Raw genomic sequence first — 18,300 nt, 5'->3', positions numbered from 1 at the left:
TTCTACTCAATCGAAAAGAGGAAGGCTTAAACCTACGTACCCCAATAAGACCTCATAATGAATAAGACCTCGTAATGAAATGAGAGCTATTGAGAGGTTTCATATTACGGAGCCGAATTACATAATAAAAATCCAAACCAAACAGAGGAGCAAAATTGAGGCACTAATGGATGTAATAAATAAATCGTGAGAGTCACGTCTTTTATTAACTTTGCTATACATGATTCAGAAAAAGGAAAGAAAAGGACTACACGAACAGAACACTCCACAACATTGAAAAGCAGAAAGGAAGCATATGAAGAAGGAAGAACTGAAAAGGGTTTTCTGGGTGCTCTCAGCTGCTGAACCTATTCTATAAAAATAATCTCTGGAAAACATGTTGAACTTAATTACGTTAAAAGATGATGATGATGATGGATAAACCAACCCTTCAATTATATGAAACTTCCCACCCAACCCTCAAGAGGAAAACATATATAAATTTCTTTTTCTGCAAATTAATTTAAGTACCCTAAAAAAGCATTGAGGGGGAGATGAGATGAGATGAGATGAGATTATCACGATTCCAACTAACAAAATTACAGCAGCAGCAATTTGGATTGACTACTCCTAAATAAATTCCTCTAACACTTTCGATTTCATAGGGTCGGGAGGCCGAAATGTCTCCAACCGCAAATTCGAGTTCGTGCGCACGTCCGTTAGGAACCCTTCTCCTTTCTCTGACCTGATTGCTTTCAAGACGTTGCCAAGAACATCAGCTGCAAGCCCAGCTTCACGAAGGGCTCCAGGTTCCTCTCCACCTTGATAGATTAGATCTCCAACTTCTTTCAAGGTAACCATGCTTTCTGTGATGACTTTGGCAAGAATCCGACCCAAATATTCTGGAGCCCTTGGGGCATCATTTACAGCATCTTCTAAAGTGGCAAGAACTGCTTCGAACCTGCCCAATGGAAGGAACAATTTCACAAATGGGTTCTCTCTCAACAAATGCTTACTTAAATGCTTCTTTTTTCTTTTATCATTACCCTTTAACAAGATGAGCTTGGTTCAATGTGCCATCATTAGCCCTGGAGAGGTTCACAACAAGTTTGCCCAAAAGATCCCTTTCCAAATCCGTCCTCTCGAACGCATCGGTGACCCAGAGACTAATCATGGTTGGATGGAAGTCTGGGGAATTCAAGTCTTTAATGCACAGAGCTACTTCCTTCTCATCTCTGGCACTGAAAAGCACAGATAAAAAGTTAAAGCAAAGCAAGTCATTATATCCCATTCCAATAATCCAAGCATGTCGAGCTCGTATGGTTTAAAGTCGAACAGTGTCCCAAGTTTGAACTGGTCCAGTAAAGTAAAATTTGGACAATGTCGGACTAGTCTAAAATGTATCACGAAGTTTGAACTAGTACAGTAAAATCAATCTAGAGCACTACTAAAGGTAAGCCCATTCAAAGAGATTACAAAAAAAATTATCCCGCTCGAGCATTCAGACACGAGAAAAGTTGTTCAAGCAAGAGAATGAACTTCAACATTTTCACTTCAACCACAAAACACAAGTTCGAACTCTGCAAATAAAATCCAGTGCACTACTAAAAATTCAGTCATGGACTCGTGTTCAAAGATAAAGCGCTTGAAAAGTTTCAAATCATTCAATGAAGTGTGAGCTTTAAAATTTTCCCATTTATATTTGTTTCATTTACGAGTTTCTATCTCAAGAAACTCCAACCAACCCAAGTTTTTGAGTTCGTTCTAAGATTCTCAACACCATTTTGAAGGAAGGAAGAATATAACAAAGGGCTTTTAAACGGATGAACTCAGCATAAACCAGTCCATAATTTGACATCTCACCAAACAATAACTATCTGCACCCATGTTCTCAGGTTCTATATCCTATTTGAGTCCCCAAAACCAAATAAACAATGACGGTCTCATATATATAAATAAAAACCCAATCAGGGAAAACCAGCTGTTTCGTGTTCCTCCAATCTCGAGAGCTTCATCTAGAAAACTACTGAATGTAAGATAAGCACTAATACCCTTAGATAGGACATAAAGAACCCTCAGATCTCTCTAAATAAGTGGAAAGGTCATTATCTCACAACATACACGTTACTACCACATCATTCCCTTATGCATAGAAGCTTACTAAATGGATTAGGAGTATATAAACTAAAATAAAGTGATCATTATACACAATTAATGGCACTGTCAGATAAACAAAGTATATATGATTTTGATAAAAAATTGTGACTTGAAAGGAAGTTTGGTCGTAAAACTAACATTTGTAGCAAAAACCCAGTAAACATTAATGCAATAGTACCATCTATTCCCAGTAATCTATTATGCAAGCACAAATAATGTATTCAAGAAACTGCATACCTGTAGAACTCCTTGATTGCCGTCAGTGATAATTCTCGCAACCGATCTTCAGACAATACTTTTTCAGATGGAAGACTTGAGGTCAAAGTTGGGGAAGGTGTGGCAGGTGAAATCGGACGAGATCTATCAAAATGACCTGAATGTCTCGAATCCTTATTCCCATAATTTGAATAACGGTCTTGACCACTTGTATGGTCCAATAAAGTTGGACCAGAATATCTCTCTGGCATATGTCTTGAAATTGGATCCTCTTTGGAAGTTAAGGTTGCACGCTCTGATACAGAGCTATATCCGTTCAAAAAAGCTGTTGGTGCACTTCTCAATTCTCCTGGAAGAGGGGATATTTCTGCAGGAGCAGCAGAACTTGGTTGAGGTCCTCTAATGGACATTCCTCGAGCCAGACCACCCTGTGGTCCAAGAGTAATAGAATCATCTCCACCAGCTCTGTGAGGCAATGTAACAGACAGTGTCCTAGCTTCGTAAGACTGTCTTTCATCTTGACGAGCATCCTGACTAGCAGCATATCCACGAGCCTGATGTGGATATCCACGAAAACCTCCCATGTGATTACCTGGGGATGATGCAGCTGATCCCCTAGGGCCATAATCCATAGGTGGGCCCCCTCTCCTTGCGGAAGGATTCATGCCTGGACCACGACCAAACCTACCAGTTTGAGCCTGCCGCTCTTGAGCAGCATCTCTGTGTACTTCCTCAATCTTTTTCGGGCCTTCAACTTTTCTCCTCTGCTGCCATTTGTTCTTCCTCAGATCAATTGCATCTTTAAGCATGAACCGGACCCTGGATGATAATTTCATGTTGTTTGATAACATTGTCATGATCTCAAAATAAGAATCCATATAGCCTTTTGCTTTGGGATGATCTATCATCTCTCCAATTGTGCTCATCAATTTGCACAAAGCTTCAACATCTTCCTCATCTGGATTCTGATATTGCCCCAGTAACTTCTTGATGCATTCATGCATTATTCTTTCAGTCAACATTTTCTTCTTGTACAATTCGCCTATTAATCTAATGTTACCTAGCATTCTTCTCCTTGCCTTTATGCGTTTTTCTTCCCTTTCCTCTTCAGATTGCTTTACCTCACCTTCCTCTTCAACTTTGTTTGCTTCTTCCTGTTCTCTTTCACCTCTCTCAAATTCCTCCTGACACTTATTGAGTAACAATCTCTTAAAAGTCATCTTCTCGTTGTCTTCACTTAAATCAGGCAGTTCTCCAGCAAGATGAAAACAGAAGTTGGCATACATTTCACAGAAGGTAGGCTCCATTAAAGCTTTGTCAAAAATCTGTGATATTACTCCTGTTAGAGTTCTGCCATTATCGACGTTTACTGCTTTTACTTGCTCAAAGAGCTTTTCAAAATTCTGGGGTGTTAACTTGTTTAGTATGGCCTTCAATTGCCTTTGCTTGGCTTCTTCTTCATCTGACACCTTACCCACCTCATACTTCTTCTTAGCTTTGTGCATAGTCTGCAATGGTGTTTGCGGTGAAGGAATTAAACCCTTCTGAAAATTGGGAGCTCGTTGCCACCTATCTGCATCAGAATTATTTCTTTGTAACCCTCCCTGTGGTCCCATAGACTGCAAAGGCCCAGCAAGTATCCCTCCAGCATACTGAACAGGAGCCTGTGCTCGGGGGTTCCTTAGAACACCAAAATTGGCTCCTTGACCAGGTCGAAAACCCGCATTAGCACCATAAGCTAGATCCAAACGAGGATCCTGTCCTGGAGCAAAAGGTCCAGGCAATTTGCTCCATCGGTCATCATCAACCAAATTACTGCCACGGCGATCCAAACGTGATCCTCCACTTGATGGTCTATCTACTCTTCCTGAATTTGGATATGAATCACGATCAGGATGATGAGATGCATTGGCATGAGTACTCATCAAGGACTCTATATCAGGTGTAACTTCAAAGTTATGTGGAAGGTCCAGAAACTGCTCAGCAAACTTGAGGAGAAAATCCCTAGAATACTTCTTGGCCATATCTCCCGTTCTGTCATCACCGTCAAGCACTGATGTATCTACACCATCTCCATTTGCCGATTCCAGTTTGGGTGTAGCAATATCAGCAGCATCTTCCCAATCATCAGGCTCAGCTTTATTCAGTGCAACAGCATCTTCTTTAGTAGCCTCAACGGACTGCTCCGTGTCCACACTAGAAGATCTACTTTCTGTCCTCTCAATGCTCTCAGAATGTGCTACTGCTTCTTTCTTCTCTTCAGGTCGCTTATATGCATTGTAAAGGTCAGAAGTTGTTCCTGCAGCATCTGCCATTTGAAGAATTGCCTTTAGCTTCTTCCTCCCTTTTCCAGTATTACCCTTAACCCTGCTCATCTCTACAACGGATTTATCCTTGGTGCCATAAACAGCNAGATAAACAAAGTATATATGATTTTGATAAAAAATTGTGACTTGAAAGGAAGTTTGGTCGTAAAACTAACATTTGTAGCAAAAACCCAGTAAACATTAATGCAATAGTACCATCTATTCCCAGTAATCTATTATGCAAGCACAAATAATGTATTCAAGAAACTGCATACCTGTAGAACTCCTTGATTGCCGTCAGTGATAATTCTCGCAACCGATCTTCAGACAATACTTTTTCAGATGGAAGACTTGAGGTCAAAGTTGGGGAAGGTGTGGCAGGTGAAATCGGACGAGATCTATCAAAATGACCTGAATGTCTCGAATCCTTATTCCCATAATTTGAATAACGGTCTTGACCACTTGTATGGTCCAATAAAGTTGGACCAGAATATCTCTCTGGCATATGTCTTGAAATTGGATCCTCTTTGGAAGTTAAGGTTGCACGCTCTGATACAGAGCTATATCCGTTCAAAAAAGCTGTTGGTGCACTTCTCAATTCTCCTGGAAGAGGGGATATTTCTGCAGGAGCAGCAGAACTTGGTTGAGGTCCTCTAATGGACATTCCTCGAGCCAGACCACCCTGTGGTCCAAGAGTAATAGAATCATCTCCACCAGCTCTGTGAGGCAATGTAACAGACAGTGTCCTAGCTTCGTAAGACTGTCTTTCATCTTGACGAGCATCCTGACTAGCAGCATATCCACGAGCCTGATGTGGATATCCACGAAAACCTCCCATGTGATTACCTGGGGATGATGCAGCTGATCCCCTAGGGCCATAATCCATAGGTGGGCCCCCTCTCCTTGCGGAAGGATTCATGCCTGGACCACGACCAAACCTACCAGTTTGAGCCTGCCGCTCTTGAGCAGCATCTCTGTGTACTTCCTCAATCTTTTTCGGGCCTTCAACTTTTCTCCTCTGCTGCCATTTGTTCTTCCTCAGATCAATTGCATCTTTAAGCATGAACCGGACCCTGGATGATAATTTCATGTTGTTTGATAACATTGTCATGATCTCAAAATAAGAATCCATATAGCCTTTTGCTTTGGGATGATCTATCATCTCTCCAATTGTGCTCATCAATTTGCACAAAGCTTCAACATCTTCCTCATCTGGATTCTGATATTGCCCCAGTAACTTCTTGATGCATTCATGCATTATTCTTTCAGTCAACATTTTCTTCTTGTACAATTCGCCTATTAATCTAATGTTACCTAGCATTCTTCTCCTTGCCTTTATGCGTTTTTCTTCCCTTTCCTCTTCAGATTGCTTTACCTCACCTTCCTCTTCAACTTTGTTTGCTTCTTCCTGTTCTCTTTCACCTCTCTCAAATTCCTCCTGACACTTATTGAGTAACAATCTCTTAAAAGTCATCTTCTCGTTGTCTTCACTTAAATCAGGCAGTTCTCCAGCAAGATGAAAACAGAAGTTGGCATACATTTCACAGAAGGTAGGCTCCATTAAAGCTTTGTCAAAAATCTGTGATATTACTCCTGTTAGAGTTCTGCCATTATCGACGTTTACTGCTTTTACTTGCTCAAAGAGCTTTTCAAAATTCTGGGGTGTTAACTTGTTTAGTATGGCCTTCAATTGCCTTTGCTTGGCTTCTTCTTCATCTGACACCTTACCCACCTCATACTTCTTCTTAGCTTTGTGCATAGTCTGCAATGGTGTTTGCGGTGAAGGAATTAAACCCTTCTGAAAATTGGGAGCTCGTTGCCACCTATCTGCATCAGAATTATTTCTTTGTAACCCTCCCTGTGGTCCCATAGACTGCAAAGGCCCAGCAAGTATCCCTCCAGCATACTGAACAGGAGCCTGTGCTCGGGGGTTCCTTAGAACACCAAAATTGGCTCCTTGACCAGGTCGAAAACCCGCATTAGCACCATAAGCTAGATCCAAACGAGGATCCTGTCCTGGAGCAAAAGGTCCAGGCAATTTGCTCCATCGGTCATCATCAACCAAATTACTGCCACGGCGATCCAAACGTGATCCTCCACTTGATGGTCTATCTACTCTTCCTGAATTTGGATATGAATCACGATCAGGATGATGAGATGCATTGGCATGAGTACTCATCAAGGACTCTATATCAGGTGTAACTTCAAAGTTATGTGGAAGGTCCAGAAACTGCTCAGCAAACTTGAGGAGAAAATCCCTAGAATACTTCTTGGCCATATCTCCCGTTCTGTCATCACCGTCAAGCACTGATGTATCTACACCATCTCCATTTGCCGATTCCAGTTTGGGTGTAGCAATATCAGCAGCATCTTCCCAATCATCAGGCTCAGCTTTATTCAGTGCAACAGCATCTTCTTTAGTAGCCTCAACGGACTGCTCCGTGTCCACACTAGAAGATCTACTTTCTGTCCTCTCAATGCTCTCAGAATGTGCTACTGCTTCTTTCTTCTCTTCAGGTCGCTTATATGCATTGTAAAGGTCAGAAGTTGTTCCTGCAGCATCTGCCATTTGAAGAATTGCCTTTAGCTTCTTCCTCCCTTTTCCAGTATTACCCTTAACCCTGCTCATCTCTACAACGGATTTATCCTTGGTGCCATAAACAGCATGTGAACAATTGCCACCGGTACCAACGGTATCCAACACCTCTACATCATTTTTTCCATCTGTAAGTCCCAGGTTTAGAGCAGGTTCAGATGGCTGGTCAGATATGACACCTGTTTTCATTAAAACTTCATTGCTACTTCTATTGTCATCTCTACCAGAAGAATCAACAACTAACTTATCACCTTGGGTATTTTCAGGAACAGTTGAACTAGAACTCACGGAAGCAGACACGTCAGCTCCTGCATGACAACTCACAGGTTCATCCACAGCCCTTTGGGCAGCTTCAGAGGTGGAAACCTCGTTGCTAGCAGTAGTTGATCTCCCAACCAAGTCCCTATCTATTTTCTCAGAAACCTCCACAGATATAACAACATCAGGATCCGAAAGATTTTCAGAATTCTTGAAATCTACAGGTAGTTCAGAAGATGTTGCTTGTCCCCGTTCTTCTGTTTTCAGTATCACAAGTTCTGAATGCTTTTCTTTTGAGCAAGCATCCTGCTTATCATCAGAAATGAGATCTGAGTTCTTGACATTCCCCAGACCAGAATTTTCAGAAGAATTAGCTGCAGAAGCCAAAACGACCTCCTTAGGTTCTGAAGAATCCAGAGTGACTGATACTGACTTGCCTTCTACAGCTACTGGAATGGTTGAAGATTTAGCTTCGACAGCTTCAGAAACTGTAGAAGGAGAAGTTGAGTCCTGCACTTGACCGGGCAATCCCAAAGCTGATGAAGCTTGTCCACTAATCTGTAAATAGTGATGAAAACATACCAAGATAATAAACAACCTAGAGTAAGAAAAGCCATGACCGTAAAGGTCTCCAGACAAGTTAAGAATGGACAAAAGTACCTGATGCTGTGATTGGGTGTATCCTTTCTTGCTTGTTTTCTTCTGATGATCCTTGTGTGAGTCTGACCTTGATAAATTTTCCCTTCTCCCTTCGTTATGTGTTCCAGCTAACTCAGACTCCTCAGAGGAAGCAATCAATGAAGATTGCACAGAACTGGAATCTTGGCCGTCGAGTAAAACCATTGGAGGTGCTTCAGTAGACTGCTTAGATACTGCAGATGAAGACTTCATCATCAGTTCTCTTCCAACTTTTGAATCGTGCATAGAACTCTCCAATGATGTATCTACTGCCCTTTGAGAAGAAGGCGGGATTAATTCTACGGATGGGCTCAAGGGTTTTTGTGATTTTCCTTCTTCAGTTGCAGGTAATCTATTTGGTAATGAGTCAGAGCCCTTGCCACCTGTAGGATCAGCAGGCATTTTGATTGTAACGTGAACTGTTCCTGAGGGAGCAGGGGGCTGCAAACTATGAGTATCACGAATATGCTCTCTATTAGGTGGATCTGAAATTCCATGCATTGGGCCCCCACCAGGCTTCTTAACATGCAGATCAATGTACGGAACATTTTGAGAGCCCTGGCTGACTGGATAATTAAACATGTGAGGCTGAGAATTTGGTGCAGCTTGACCACTAGGCAATGGAAGGGAACTCGGGCTTGCAAAATATAAAGGATTGGGATTGTAAGAATTGGGATAGTAGTTCATTGCATGACTTGGTGCAAATGGAAGAGGCTGAGTTTGAGAGGGAAGATTATATTGTGGCCTAGGGCCTGAAGAACCAGTATCAGCATATGCATTTGTTTGCTTATTGTCAAATATTAGCTCTTCATGCGTCTTCGGATCAGTAATTCTAACAGCAGACTTACGAGGGCCACCAAATTTCCCTCCTTGCTGTTGAGGGTACTGCGAAGTTACATTCATGCCTAAGTTGCTTAATTGAGGAGGCAACTGAGAACCTATTTGAGGTGCAAAACCCAAGCCCTGTCCCTGATGAATAATACCCTGTGGCTGCATGGGATGGGGATGAAGACCAGGAACAAACATTGGCTGTTGCACTTGAGGAGAGCTTCCAATCTGCAATGGCACAGGAATGGACATGTGCAGTGAACTGGGGGTTAAGCCCTGTGATTGCATCTGTGGGTTGGGACCTCCAAACGGCCCAGGTACTTGTGGCGGGTGGAAAGGCATTGTCATAGGGATTCCAGACATAGGATTGGTGGGCTTCTGAGTTTGGATTGGCGGATGATTTGGTGGTGCTTGCAAATCCTTTTTAGCCTTTTGAACTATATGAGCATCCCCAGTATTAGGTTGGTTGAAGGTACCAGAATCCTTCTGCTGTATCGGCTGTCCGGCATTAGGTTGATCACCAGCTCCAGCATCCTTCCTTTGTGCATGTGGCTTAGGAGCTAACGGTATGGGCATTTGAGGAACTGGTCTAAAAGATTCATGGCGCGCCTGATGTACAGCAACAACATACAGCTTTAGAAAACTAAAACCTGGAGCTACTAGAAACTAAGCATGGCATATTGAATCAGAATTTCCAATCTATACAATTATACAATGCAGTCATCTCAAATCCAGACAAGATAAATTCTAGACAGTTAACGGCTTCCCGGATATATAAAATACAACACTGAATCATGCAAAAAGAAGACAAGTGATTTCGCATGCTGCATCGACTACAGCAAGAACTAGTCTTCAAAAAGTACTTTTGTAGTTCAAAAAAATCTACTAAATGACACTTGCTCATTGGCCATTGACTAGAGGAACCGATAGTCCTAGAAACAATCCAGAAGGAAGCAATACAAACCTGGTCACGTTTCTGTTCATCTAAATTAGGAGGAGCTGAGCTAGTCCTAACTGGAAGCTACAAAACAACATAGGAATCTCCATTACAAAAAGATAAAAGAATTAAAGAACAGCATCAAGAAATTTCAAACGAAGGCACCTGCGTGCAATTAATAATTCACATTTAGTGTATTAGCTTGTGGAATTATACCTGCATACCATTCATGAATCCGGGACTTATCGACCCAAATTGGAAAGAAAATTCCTTAGGTTGATCTCCAGCACCTGAGACATTAAAGGATCGCTAAGTAGCTTCAAGAGGGAAAATATTGGTTCACATTGGTCAGAAATACGAACACGGAAACCGTATACTACTACTACTTACCCTTCGCCGGGGTAGTGGGCGAAGCCCCATCAGAACTCAAGGGGGAAGATTGAGAAGTTGGAGCTTTAGGAACATCTCTGGTGCTTCTCTGGATATGTGGTGCTTCTGTAGGCTTGGCAACTGCACCTGTAACCCTTAAATTAGATATTGCTGCAACAATCCACCAAAAAGAAAATCTCCAAACAGAAGGAGAAATAATTTTTTTTTTTTTGAATATGGAAACTCATCCGAAACAATTTCCCCTTTAGAAAAACTGTGTACTTCCCAAAATTCCTAGGGTAAAAGAGAGGAAATAGAATCAAATAACAAGAGAATTAAATATTTAGTAACAATACCGCGCGATTGAATCATCACAGACTCACCATTTTGCACTCCTCGCGGGTTAGGAGCATTACTCGAATCCGTAGAATTTACAGGAAGAAGACCTCCTCTAGATTGCCCTCCTTGAGCATTATTAGTCTTCTTAAAACTAAACAACAGCCCCCAACAAAATTATGAGAATCAAAGAAATCAAGATACAAAAATCATTACAAATCAACACAAACAACAACAAAAAGAGCAAAAGAATAAGAAAATCCAACAATTGGGGCAAAAAAACATCACAAAACGAAAACAAAAAGAAACGAAACGAAACCCTAGATGATCATTACCTACGATTAGAAGCGATCGACGGGGTAGGGACGGACCCACCGGCACCGCCGGGCTTAGAGTGATTGCCTGAAGAGCCTCGCGGTGGATTGAAGTTACTGGATCGCCCGGATTTGCGATACTGACTGTAGCTCTCGTTCTTATCGGACCTTGATTGATTGAAGGACATATATTCCAACCCTTGATCTCTCCCAAAAAAAAATATTAAAAAAAAAAAAAAAAAATCGATTCTTCCGATTACTCCCTGCAAAAACAAAGAAACCCCATCAAAAAACACACCCCCAAAACAAAAAAAGAAAACACACATAAACACGGGAATGGGGAGAGTAAGAGAGTGAAGATGAGGACAGAAACCTGTGGGAGTGAGAGTGAAGCGATAAATAGAAGGGTCGCAGCAGCAGAGAAATTAGGGTTTTTAATGGGAAACCATGGGAGAAGAAGGAAGGGAANCGGGAAGAATGAGAGGGGATAGAAGGAGCAGAAGTGGACATACCGGGGAACTGGTGCTGATCGGGGGACCAGCGGATAACAGGGTCGTTGAGGCCGCCCCGCCATTGGAGGAGGAAAGCGAAGCAAGCTAGAGTCAAGGGGAGAAGAGTTAAGAGGAAAAGCAAGCGAGAAGCAAGAATGTGAGAGGAAGAGGAGAAGGGTATGAGAGTATTGTGTTGGTGTGCTGTTTGTGGGTGTTTTTAGAGAGAGAAATGCTTAACAAACTGACTGGTAAGATGGGTCAAAAGAGGTAGATTTTTTAGGAGATCGGAAATCGAACAAGTCTTACTTAACTTTTCCTCTTCCAAATCCTAATCTAAATCATCAATCACTTCTAGGGTTTTTTTTTTTTCATCCTTTTCTAAATCTTTCCTAATCATAATTTATTCCCTAATTTCTCTCCTATCAAAATTAACCTTATTTAACCCCTAATTTAATTATTTAACTCCCTCCCCGAACATAGCTAAACCTAAAACGGATCAAAACATATACCCTTAAAATTTAAAATATATATAAACTAAGAGTTTAACTCGTCGACTCAAGACCATCCGAGTAGCTAAAACTGATGAAAACATATACCCTAAAAGGTTAAATATATATATATATAAAAACTAAGAGTTTAGCTCGTCCACTCAAGACCACTCAAGTAGTTGAAACTGATGAAAACATATACCCTAAAAGCTCAAAAAGATTAAATATATATATATATATATATATATATATATATATATATATATAAGTTTAACTCGTCGACTCAAGACTACCCAAGTAGCTAAAACTAATGAAAACATATACCCTAAAAGCTCAAAAGATAAAATATATATATACTAACAGTTTAACTCGTAGACTCAAGACCAGTCGAGTCAATTTTATACTCAACTTATGTTTATCATCAATTTGAACATAGTTCAACTATTTAAGACATATACACTAAAGTTTTAAGAAGACATACTAACAATTTAACTATTAACTTAAGATGGTTGATTTTCTACCCAACTTGTTTTTTTTTTTTCACCAATTTGAGCGTAACTCAATTATTTAGAATATATACCCTAAAGTTCAAAAAAGATAAACTAACGGTTTAACTCGTTGACCTAATATGAGTTGGGTTTTTTTACACAAATTTGAGCGATATTATACCTAAACTGTTTTTTTCACCAATTTAAGCATAACTCAACTAATTGACCAACACATACCCTAAAAGCTCAAAAAAACATAAATTAACTGACCCAATAACACTCACTAATTTGAGCATAACTCAACTAATTAAAACATATACCCTAAACTAAAAAATAAATAAATATAAATAAATAAATAAATAAATTAGGGTTAAAGACTATTCCATTAAATAATATTCCTACTTTATAAATAGAAAATTATATTTTGTGAGAGATAATATTATTATTTGTAAAATAAATATTAATTGTGTAAATAAATAATAACACTTCATGAATTTTTTAAACTATTTATCCTAAGTTTTCCAAAAATAAATATTAAAAAGTGGGAAAAAACATTATAATGGAATAAAAAACCCCATATTTTATAGTTTATTTTTAATAAAAAAATATTTATTTCCTCGAATTTTAAAATACGTAAATTACAAATTTCGCTTCACTCTAAATATATATATAAAGCCAAAGTTGTTTGATGCTTGACGTTAATAAATTTTCATATAAATACTAAATTTTTTATATTTTATAGACAAAATTAATAATTAGATTTATAATTACAAAAATATTTAAAAATTTGCAAATCCTTAATTTAAGTATCTAAATAATAATTTTACGAGTACTTCATTTCAAAAAAAATACTCTTAAACTTTTAAAAGTATCATTAATATTTTCCAACTAAAAAAAATTAAAAAGTGGACGAAAACTGTCTACCGATATCTCATAGATTATCTCCAAACTTTTCAGTTTTACTTCAAATGTTTATATGAGTATTTTTTAAACGTGTTACTAATGGTAAGAGTATTTTTAATTTTTTTTAGTTTAAAAGTATTTTTGAAAATTTTAAAAGGTTTAAGCACCGATGAAACTTTTACCAAATTAAAAGTATTTTTAAAAATAAAATATTAACCGTTTCAATATAATACCGATGGTAAAAGACTTTTTTTTTTTTTTTAATAATTTAAATCTACTATTAAATTTTATACTATTTATAACTACATCAAAAATTTAACTTTACCCTAATTTTTTTTAATAGGATTTTAATTGGGATTATTAGAATCATGGGTTTTATTTTTTAAAAAATATTTAATTAAATAATAAATAATAATTTGTAATTATTAGAAAATGGATCTGAAAGAATTAGTGGGCCTGGGTTACATAACTTACATCAGTTCTAAAGCCCAAATAATAAAACATATATTAAAATTTTATTTTCCAATCTAAAAACAAATATGTCACAAGCATGTAATATGTTCATTAAATAAATTAATAATATAGTTGAAAATAATTATTAATTGGAATCATTTTAATTACAAGTCATGAATTTACCATGTGAACAAATATTAACTGATATTAAATGGTATTTTTGTAGTTTATTATTAGTAAATTTTATTTTTAGTGTCTAATAAATTATTGAAAATTTTAAATTTATTATATAAAATTTTATTTTATTTACACCTAAGAACTTTAAGTTTTAATTTCAAAAAATATATATATTAAAAGTATAAGGACTAAAATTGTAATTTCAAAAATTTTGATATTTAGTGTGTAGATAGCATGTTGAATTGAGTCGACACGTTCGTTTGCTACTAGAGCTTTTTTTTAGCTAAAGACGGTCAAAGCAAAGATAAATGACGAGTATATCAGCTCATACTGTTACTTCCACCTCCTTATGAATACACGAAGTCAATCTTGATATACAAGAACCAAACTTTAAATTTTGTTGAGGTTCACGGATAAACGATTCTAAGAGGAAAGAGAGTTATATAGTGACAAAAGTGCATTTATGATTCAACATCGATATGCATGTAAGAAGAGGTTGCTAGAAATGAGCCCAAGCATATAAAAACAATTAAGATAATAGATCATGTTCGTTTAAAGGACTCTCGGTCAGATGCTGACAGTGTCTCTTGATAAGAGAAGATGACTTTCTTCGAATAAAGACATAATTCATTTCCGTGATAGGTTAGCTTTATCGTTATTGAATATGAGATGCAATAACACAAGATTGTACGACAATGCTAGCTCGATAATTACGCTAGGTGTATGGTGAGAGTTATTTAGGTGGTCAAGTAGATGAATTTTGCACCATCCATTTCAAACTATTCAACGTTTCAAAATTTTACCCTAAAAAAGGGGTTGCATTTGTTTCTTGTTCGAGTTAGAAAAACATTCATTAGAAAGGAACGAAATAATGGTATCATAGTCAGATATCGAGCATGTGCCAGTGTCTGAAATCTTAAGGGGACGTGGATTGTAAAATCCTAGATTAGAGAGGGAAACAAAACATTCTTATAACAACCTGGAAATCTCACACTACCAGTGATGATAAATAACCAGTCAAAATAGACAACCTATTACACCCAATTTAAATATTATAAATTTATTATTTTATAATATATTAATTTATCATGGACAATTTTTTTTTTTTTTAAGTTTTGAAATAACAAAAGTACAGTTTTTAAAGGAAACAGAAAAATAAAAGGAGCAAAAAATGGGATTCTGGAACTCGTTTTCAAAAAAAAAAAAATATATTACTTTTACCATTTTTTTTTTATAAGATTCGTTGAATAGGTTGAACGAATCTTAATATTATACACTAATTTTCTAGAAAATAATATTAATAAATCTGAAATATATTCAGAGAAAAAAAGAAAAAAAACCCCCACAAACCACAAATTCCCAAAAAAAAAAAAAAAAAGAGAGAGAGAATAATTAAATAAATAATGATTATTTGCAATAACGTCTCCAGTTTAATAATTTCGTAAAATTATGAAGAGAATTTCCATGGCAGATCATCAATTTCTTTTCCACAGAAATAGTAAACAGAGCAACATCTTCATAAACCCTAAAAAAATGAAAAATAGATTGAAAGCAGAACAGTTCTGTATAGCGTCTGCCAATCCGATCTTCTCCACAGGAAGAGATTTCAAACGTTTCTCAATCTCCACAATCTGCACTCAATCTGAAGGAGAAGAAAAAAACCTTTTCCTCTCGCATTCGAAAACTTTTCGCAAAATTTCTTCATCGAATCTCACGCCACTGCAACTGTATCCGTTCGCACATTCTTCTTACTAGACGCCGCGGTTTTATCCGCCGAAGACGACGACGACGACGACGAAGACGAGATTCTCCAGCTCTTCTCCTGCGCTTCGTCGATCTCAATCTGTTCTTGCCGGCACTCTTTGCTACAGAACGGCGTATTTCCTCTGAAATCCAATCCAATCCGTCAGTAACGAAATTCAAAAACAAAAACCTAGAAATTGAAATCGAGAAGCGATTAATCGAATCCGAATCGCAGTCACTCACTTGTACATGAAAATGTCTCTGTTGAATCCGAGCGGCCTCCGGCAGAGAAAACAAGCTTCGAGGAAATGAGATTCCTGCCGATGATCCTCGCCGCCGGCGTAATACCGCATTCCGGTCCTCATAGAGAAATGAATTCCAGTTCGAATTCGATAGATTTGGGGGAGAATGAGAGAGAGCGCCTAGTGTGATACAAAGATCAGAGATCCCGGAGCCTTTTATAGTCGCCTGAATTGGTGAGAAGTAATCCACTGCGCCGCAGACACACGGGAGCACCGTGAGCTTGATATGAAAACCAACACATTCTCTAACGTGGTAGAAATTCATTCGTTAATAAAACCGAACGTATCGTAAGGTGCGATGTAGTGGAATATATTAATATCGTAATTAAAAAGGTTATTTGTACTTGATTAAAATCCAAGTGTCGTTTAACTAGAGATTCCTATGGAGTTAATCTATTGCCACAGTTCATGTATCTTTTTCTTAAAAAGGAAGGGACATAAAAAATTTATTATTTGGTCCTTCCTTTATCTGTTAATTTCAACTCCACCCCACAATTATTGGTTATTTACATTTGTATGGACTTTTGAACCCATTTTTTTACAATTTAGAACCTAAATAGTCTTAACGAAATTATGATGGTTTGTTCAAAAGAGACCAAAAAGAACAGATAAGATGAAGTTAAGATAGCACGAGAAAAAAGAAAAGTGTAAATAGTCTTCTTGATGAAGATATCGAGAACGAATAGATAACAAGTTGCAATCACAATGTATAAAATTTTGACACATAATATGATGAGTCGGGATCGAAAGTTATGCAAATTAAATCTGTGGATCCCACCGAGACGATGAAAGATAAATCAAACAGACCGCTACATTGTAGTATCAGTCTTGTACCATTGACTGTATGTAATAAAAATTACAACAGTATCTCGATCAAATGTGTAATATTTTTAAATATAAATTTAGTAGTTATTTTGAGGTAATTATATATAATTTTTAAATGATGTGGGGGTGAATTTATAATTTGGGTAAAATTTGAGGGCTTCTCGTGGAAAATAAAAACAAACAAACGGTATAAAATCTAGGTTGCTGTTGTCTGACTGTCAGTCGTCCAGATGAGGGGTAATTTGGTAATTAAGAGAAATACGTGAGGGCAAAAAGGACAATTTGATAAAGGCATCATAATTTCTTTAGAAGTTAAAGTGGGGCCCACGGAGGGGGGGAGAATTTAATATTCGGAATATTTCGATATTTGTTTTTAGAAAAAGCGAAAAAATGATTATTCTCGCTGACTAGACTGTGGGCCCCATGGTCCAATCAGAAGCAGACAGCAACAACGAAGCATGGAACTCTTGGCACAACATACGAGGCGTTGTCCATTGGGACCCACAGCTCTGCCCGTATGTCTTGGGCAGCCTTCCCGCGGTTGCCCGTTGCACGTGCGGAGGAAACCGCAGCACGAGTATCCACGACCGTGCTACGTGGTGGCTGATTAAGATAGCATTAATAAACTAATTTCATTTAACACTTTTATTAAAATGATTTAATTAGAGATTAATATTAATTAGATCAAAGGCAGGCGCCGCTGATACTGAGATCCGTGGATCGGAGTGACGTGACTGTGCCACGTAAGTAAGTAAGGTGGGCCCTCGACTGTTTTTGGCGTTTAGTTTAACGTCTGGATGACGTGGAGTCGACGGAATGGTAGAGGAATCTAACTCGTGGGACGACACATCGGAAAATAATTGAGATTTGTCGTTTTTGTTAGATTTAAGATGCTCCTCGAAATTATTTCCTTTTATTCTAAGTCAATCAATTTTGTTTTTTTTATTCGAAAAAATTTGGCCATATATTTATTTTATTATCGCTAATTATTGATGGCAAATAATAATAATAAATAAATAAATAAATAAATATTTGTGGTCTTAGTAAACTGGTCCCGACACCTCATCCAATTTTTAAAAATTTATTTTAATTTAGATTTACAATTTTATCTATACAAAAATAAATAAATAAAATTTCATTTAATTTGTGTGAAAAATAAAAAAAATTATACAATATCTCGAACGTGCGTTCACGTTTCACTAGGGGTATGTATATATGGGTCGGGTTGGATTGGTTTGAAAAAATTTTTAGACCGACCCAATAGTTCAGGTTGGTTGCATTGGTTCAATCAGCAAATTTCCCTTCTATTTTCTCCGACCTCAAATTCTATATCCTTACACGATTCCCATGTTTTTTGATGGTATTTTTCGTACATTTAATTTATAATAATTATTTTTTAATACTTTTTTGTCTGTTGTCCCAACTCCACACAATCTACGAAAGCTGATTGAGATAG

At 37.7% G+C, this 18,300-nt stretch overlaps 2 protein-coding genes across 4 annotated transcripts; both read right to left on the bottom strand.

Annotated features, from left to right (window-relative positions):
• Nucleotides 1-173: 173 nt before the first annotated feature.
• Nucleotides 174-11,565, bottom strand: LOC111806642 (eukaryotic translation initiation factor 4G-like). Of its 3 annotated transcripts, XM_023692020.1 has the most exons (12): nucleotides 11,348-11,565; nucleotides 10,996-11,237; nucleotides 10,708-10,814; nucleotides 10,346-10,471; nucleotides 10,172-10,245; nucleotides 9,983-10,039; nucleotides 8,173-9,627; nucleotides 7,506-8,070; nucleotides 7,310-7,433; nucleotides 2,374-4,749; nucleotides 1,026-1,220; nucleotides 174-940 (listed from the first exon to the last, which is right to left on the bottom strand). In XM_023692020.1, exons 1-12 carry the CDS (start codon nucleotides 11,546-11,548, stop codon nucleotides 610-612), a joined length of 5,853 nt encoding a protein of 1,950 aa, XP_023547788.1. In that variant the 5' UTR covers nucleotides 11,549-11,565; the 3' UTR covers nucleotides 174-609. The 3 variants fall into 3 exon arrangements, with proteins under 3 accessions (XP_023547788.1, XP_023547785.1, XP_023547786.1); XM_023692017.1 differs by having other exon boundaries at nucleotides 2,374-4,727; nucleotides 7,288-8,070; XM_023692018.1 differs by lacking the exon at nucleotides 2,374-4,749 and having other exon boundaries at nucleotides 4,934-8,070.
• Nucleotides 11,566-15,366: 3,801 nt separating this feature from the next.
• Nucleotides 15,367-16,151, bottom strand: LOC111807300. Its single transcript, XM_023692966.1, has 2 exons — nucleotides 15,961-16,151; nucleotides 15,367-15,860 (listed from the first exon to the last, which is right to left on the bottom strand). Exons 1-2 carry the CDS (start codon nucleotides 16,080-16,082, stop codon nucleotides 15,686-15,688), a joined length of 297 nt encoding a protein of 98 aa, XP_023548734.1. The 5' UTR covers nucleotides 16,083-16,151; the 3' UTR covers nucleotides 15,367-15,685.
• Nucleotides 16,152-18,300: the final 2,149 nt, after the last annotated feature.

Source organism: Cucurbita pepo, chromosome LG12, assembly GCF_002806865.2.
Source record: "Cucurbita pepo subsp. pepo cultivar mu-cu-16 chromosome LG12, ASM280686v2, whole genome shotgun sequence".
Taxonomy (NCBI): domain Eukaryota; kingdom Viridiplantae; phylum Streptophyta; class Magnoliopsida; order Cucurbitales; family Cucurbitaceae; genus Cucurbita; species Cucurbita pepo.
This window is presented reverse-complemented; position numbering and strand designations above follow the sequence as displayed.